The 5,646-nt window shown below is 32.1% G+C and overlaps 1 protein-coding gene across 1 annotated transcript; it reads left to right on the top strand.

Moving 5' to 3' along the window:
• Positions 1-832: 832 nt before the first annotated feature.
• LOC148564633 (uncharacterized) lies at positions 833-1,439 on the top strand. Its single transcript, XM_088487671.1, has 3 exons — positions 833-1,031; positions 1,176-1,247; positions 1,378-1,439. The coding sequence occupies exons 1-3, from the start codon at positions 833-835 to the stop codon at positions 1,437-1,439; spliced, it is 333 nt and encodes a 110-aa protein (XP_088343797.1).
• The last annotated feature ends 4,207 nt before the right edge of the window (positions 1,440-5,646 follow it).

The following is a 5,646-nucleotide window of genomic DNA, read 5'->3' as shown; positions in this document are numbered from 1 at the left end:
AAGAAAATTGTTAATGGAGTGACTGGAGGACAAATATGATTAATTCACAATCTTTGAAGGACCAATTTAATTGAAAAAAATTTTTAGGGATGAATTTGAAGAATGTCTTATCTTTCAGGAACTAATTTGACTATTAACCCATATATGTAGGTGAACTTCATCTTCCTATATATATAATAGGAGAGCATTAGATGAATAAGTATTTGACAAGTGGAGCAGTTATTTACTTGACAAATGTTAATGGCTAATGCATGCCAAGTGGCAGTAGTAGACTCTTGGCAAATATATTATAATGAAATTGCACTTCTATCTAATAGGAAGATTTTGCTCCATTAAAAGACCGGAAGACAAATGTACAATAAAAGAATTCAATTTCAAATAAAATAATCGGTGGAACGTCAATATAAATAGAGTTGTTTGATGCAAAACCACATTTTACCCCGTCTTTAAAACATTTTGCTCCCACCTCTTAAAAAATAAAAATAGTTTTATCTTCCTCTGTAGTACAAATCACAAAAAATGACTGAATGTTATGATTACTTGTGTGATGTCAATGCAAAAAAAATTAGCCTAGAATTTCAAGGTATACGTGGTAAGACTCTGGGAGAGTCCTAGCAAGTTCAACGAGAAAGAAGTGGGATCGATTGAGATGATTCTTCAGGATATTAAGGTATGTTATTCAAAAAAAATCCTTTGTAATGGTATTTATATTTTTCGATCTTCTTTTAATTATTGATTATTCTAACTAAATATCTTTCGGGATGATAGGATTCATGCATCAATTCCTAACCCGTTTTTGAAAAAGTGGTTGGGTAACACCTGAGAGTTCTGCATGTATGTGATGAAGAACTTCATAGTTGTTGATAACAAGACAAAGTCTAGGGTAACTTCAGTAAAGTGGGTCCTCACGTTCTCCTATAGGACCATTGTAAATCCGATTGAAAACCCAAGCTATTCCCTTGAAGCATTTCGATTGAAGACTATTCTTGAGTTACTATATGCTGAAAAGCTTGACAATACCGAACTGTTTGGTTAGTTTAAAATGCGTTACTGAAAGTTATCTTAATATGTGTATATTATATTTTTGGCATAAAACCTAGAAGTTATATTGGTGTTTATTACTTAAATGTTTCCATCCCTAGAGTTTGACTATACTCAATGTGTTTTTTTTCTAGACATGATTGGAGAGGTTTTGGGAAAGAGGATCCACGAGAGTTGGTTACCAGCAATGGAAAAAAAACCAAATGGTTGGCAGTTGTTTTGGAAGATTTATAATTTGATCCCAAACCCAAAGATATATTACTATTAAATAAACATATATCATATGATGAAAATAAAAGAATTTGTACTCTTCTTCCATTTTGGTTTCTTTAACAGGGACAACAAGATTGGTTGTATTCTATTCGGAGAAACGGTTGATCACCTCCTTCCACACCTAGAAGATATAAGGGAAGAATCCCTTATTGTTGTGTTGTAATACTTCAAGGCAACAAAGTGGAATGGAAAGACATTTGTCCATAGCAACTTTTCCATATCTAAAGTACATGTCGACTTGGAGTTAGCAGAGGTACTTGGTTTTAGAAACAGGTTAGTACCAGTTATTGCACATTTGTTGTTATTAACCTTTTGCACCTTGAAGTTAATGTTCATAAGAATAATTTCATGCTTACAATTACAATATAATGTTCAGACTGTTTAATATTGCACCTGCAAGTACATCTAGGATTAGTCAAGTTTCAATCCAAGGGGCATGGTCCACGACTGATGAGCTAAACAATAGTGTTGTTGTCGTGAAGACTGTTGAACAGACCCTAAGTTCAAAAGAGATAATACATATGTATATGTGAAATACTCTTGATATGTTGTCATACCATGGTTTCAAACACTCACCAATGTTAATTAACATTTTTCATGAAGGAACGTACTAGATTGTTGGCACCATTGTTGCTATAAATATAGGTAAAAATGATTGGTCTTATAAATCATGTAGAAAGTGCTCGAAGAAAGTTGAGACTCCTATTGGAGATAGGTATGGATATACTAAATGTGGACACACATACGGATCTGCTTTATTAGGTTTGGGACTATGCTCTACATAGACAATTTAGTATAGTAAATCTAGAAAAATCCTAAAATTGGAATAAATTTATTGTGGGAATTGTTTTCTACTGATAGGTTCAAAGGTCGAAGTGATGGTGTATGATGGTAACGGGAGCATCAGCCTACTGCTTTGGGACAGGAAAACAACATAACTCTGTAAAAAGAGAGCAAATCAAGTTAGGGAAGAAAAGGTTAGTGCATACCGAGTTGAGATTTTCAAAGAAAATATATCCAATTCAACATTCTTAAACTAAACTACTAGAGAGGATTTTTTTTTTATTGCAAGATACTGGTGAGGGAGAATACCCCTCCTCCCTTGACAATATGATAGACAAAAAGGCTTTATTTAAAATTAATATTAAATATGAAAATATCAAGCATTTTGACCAAGTTTATCCAGTCATTAAAATATGTGATGATGAACATTTGATAGACAAGTACTTGCAAAAAGAAGAGCATTCTAACGTATCTGCAAACCCATCTATAAGTTGGGTAGTAGTTCATTTTCTTTAACTATATATATATATATATATATATATATATATATATATATATATATATATATTTGCTTAGTTGGTTGCTGTCAATTCTAAATAGAATTATACTTACCCTGTTCACAGGAGATGGGCTGTAGCAACACGATTAATATTTCGGAAAACATTATTAATATCAAGATCGATAGTGATAGTTAGTTTAATATGGTATGGATTTAATAAAGCATATTTACTGTCTTTAAAAATAGTTTAAAGACTGTTAAAAACAATACTTAGATTGATTAACACATTTCGTTGTTTATTTGATTTAAAGGATCCTATGGAGGCTTCTATATCAAGTTTCAAAAACAAAATCCCAGTTAAAAGAACTTCCAATGATATGAAATGTGCCTTCTCAAGCACCGACATAAATGATGAGGAAGGACAATTCTCAACCAACAAATTCACCAGAAAGACTAATAAGAAATAGAAAATCTAAATCCAAGATGTGGAATATTGTCATTGTTAGACTATGTAATGTTAGTTTCTAATTATCAGTTAACTTTATCACTTTCTGTTGGTAAATTATGTTGACTTTGAATTTAGTTTTTGTATTACATTTTGGATTGCCAGTCTTTAGTTTAATTAACCACTAAAATGATAACTAGTTTTTTCTTTTACACATATTGTTGTTATCATTCTGTTTTTACCCCTTACAACATGTAATTGAAGGGGATAAAATATTAGACCAATGAATATTAACGGATAGATGAATAAAAAATTAGTCTAACATGAAAAAGTTTTACTACTTAGGGTCAAATAAAGTTAAATGAGTGATACGATAGGCTAGCTAGCATAGGTGTAATTAAAAAGATTGACAATAGTTACCTTCACATTTTTAGGGTTAAAGACGTTTGCTTTAGGGGATATAAATACCTGAACCTGAAAATGCAGTAATTAAGTGTAACATAATAAGGTAACGGTCAAACTTAAGAGAAAGAGTGAAAGACTGATATTGCCCAGATAAAGTTTGGATTTTATCAAATACACTTTCTTTTTTATACTCATTTTTTCAATATCAGGTATTTATTCATTTTAGAAGAATATCTTTAAACCAAACATAAGAAATGAAAAAATTATATTAATAGAGAATATGTAAATAACCTACAAATCATAGAAACATGCAAGATATATAGCTTTTACTCTGTCTATGTAGAGATATTTTCCTTTAGTCCTTTACATTGGGGATTCAGTGTTTATGATTTCTTTTTTTTTAATGACCATTGTTTCTATCATTTGGATCATAACCCCGTCATTAAGATTTAACTATTTAAAAAATAGTATTATGCACAAAGTGCTTAACAACGGATGTATATATAAATCTGCTGTGAGTATGAAAACAAGCAACAATAAGAAATCTTATACTATATCCAAATTATTATCTATAAAATTCTTGTCCTTAATAAAAAAAAATGAGTGATATACCACCAAGGAGAGTGCTCCTTCCACACCTCAATGACGACCTATTGTAGAAGATCTTGGCAAAGACCGACCCAAAAATAGCTAGATGTAGGACTCTAAATAAAGCATGGAGGTACAAGCTCTCTAGAACATTGTTTGTGAAGCTGAACTACCAAGAAAATAAGAACATGAGCACCACACTTATCATTGGTGTTGGATACCCTCCAACTAATGACAACTACCAATGGTTTCTGAGGGCAAATCCACAAAATGGAGAGCAGATTCAACTTAATTTATCTGTCAATATAAACCATTTTAGATTTTACTCAATGATAGGGTCTGATAATGGGAACCTATGTATTAGGTTTTTCCAAGATGGCCTAAACTTTATGTTGGTCATCTGGAATCCGCTTACCTGCAATGTAAACTATGTCTCGGATGAGGCAAGAAAACACTGTTGCCATGCGGTCTCCCTTTATGCTTTTGGCATTTGTTTGAAACCATTAAGTATCAAATTCTTCATGTCTACAAAAAGCATTTTTTCCACAAGTCCATGTCATAGACATTGTATAATTCGTTTGATGCTGCTTGGAAAAATAGTGGATCATTTCACAGCGATATTCAAAAACTTGGTCCAACCTCGGTTGTCGATAAGGGATCAGTCTATTGGATTGGTTAGAAAGGAGTTAACTATGTGGTACCACGTAGCATTGTCATTTTCTCACTGCAAAAAAAGTTCACCTATGAAGGAAGGTTTCTGTCTCATGCAAAGTCAACCTACCATTCTCTTACACATTATAACAATGGAGTAGGCTTCATGTCCTATTCAAACATAGGCTTCACTAGACAGGTTGTAATGTTGAAGTTGACCCGTATTGATGATAATGAGTTGGGATAGGAAAGAATGTTAAAGGTTTCAGGTATTGCAATGCCGTATCAACCTACACTATTTCTAGGGAAGGATATCATTTCTATCATAGAGTACCGGAGTTCTTTTTGCGGTTCAAATGATGCGGAGAGGATTGATATCTTGGTTTCAAAACTAAAATACATGATATCTAAAAGGAACATATACTGCATCATAGTTGGGATGAGAATGTTAATATCAAGTCCTACACCTTACACTCCGAAGGACTCTATATGGTTTGATGAAACCAAGGTTAAAGCAAGGACTAGATGATTATGATGTTTCTAAGTTGTGTTGTTATATTTTATGTTCGTAGGTAAGTCGTTATTGTTATGTTCAGTCTATCTTTGCTTAATTCTAATATCTTTTTGTTAATGAACTACTTGCTACTATATGATCAGTAGTCGCTATTTGGTATCGAGAGGTATGCAGCATAAATATGTTTCTTTTATTATCATATGTAGTATAGAGTTCTTATGTTGTGATATTATGAATGTTTTGAGTTTTGCTATTTACATCGATAATATTATATTTTTGATTATACAAATCAACTATCACATTAGGACTAAAATAACCAATCATCTTGAACTTAATTGACTAAAAATAATGAAGGTAAATTAATAACACGTGAAGTACCCAAATGTGACAACATATGATAGTGAGACCAAGAGGCAAAATAAACATGCAATAAAGACCGAATAATCA

Source organism: Arachis ipaensis, chromosome B5 (assembly GCF_059453495.1).
Source record: "Arachis ipaensis isolate K30076 ecotype BB chromosome B5, ASM5945349v1, whole genome shotgun sequence".
In the NCBI taxonomy this organism is placed as follows: domain Eukaryota; kingdom Viridiplantae; phylum Streptophyta; class Magnoliopsida; order Fabales; family Fabaceae; genus Arachis; species Arachis ipaensis.
This window is presented reverse-complemented; position numbering and strand designations above follow the sequence as displayed.

Coding starts and splice junctions, on each gene's coding strand:
- LOC148564633 (XM_088487671.1), top strand. CDS start 833: ATGTATGTGATGAAGAACTTCATAGTTGTTGATAACAAGACAAAGTCT. Junction 1,032..1,175: donor TGACAATACCGAACTGTTTG/GTTAGTTTAAAA, acceptor TTTTTTTTCTAG/ACATGATTGGAGAGGTTTTG. Junction 1,248..1,377: donor AATGGAAAAAAAACCAAATG/GTTGGCAGTTGT, acceptor TTTCTTTAACAG/GGACAACAAGATTGGTTGTA.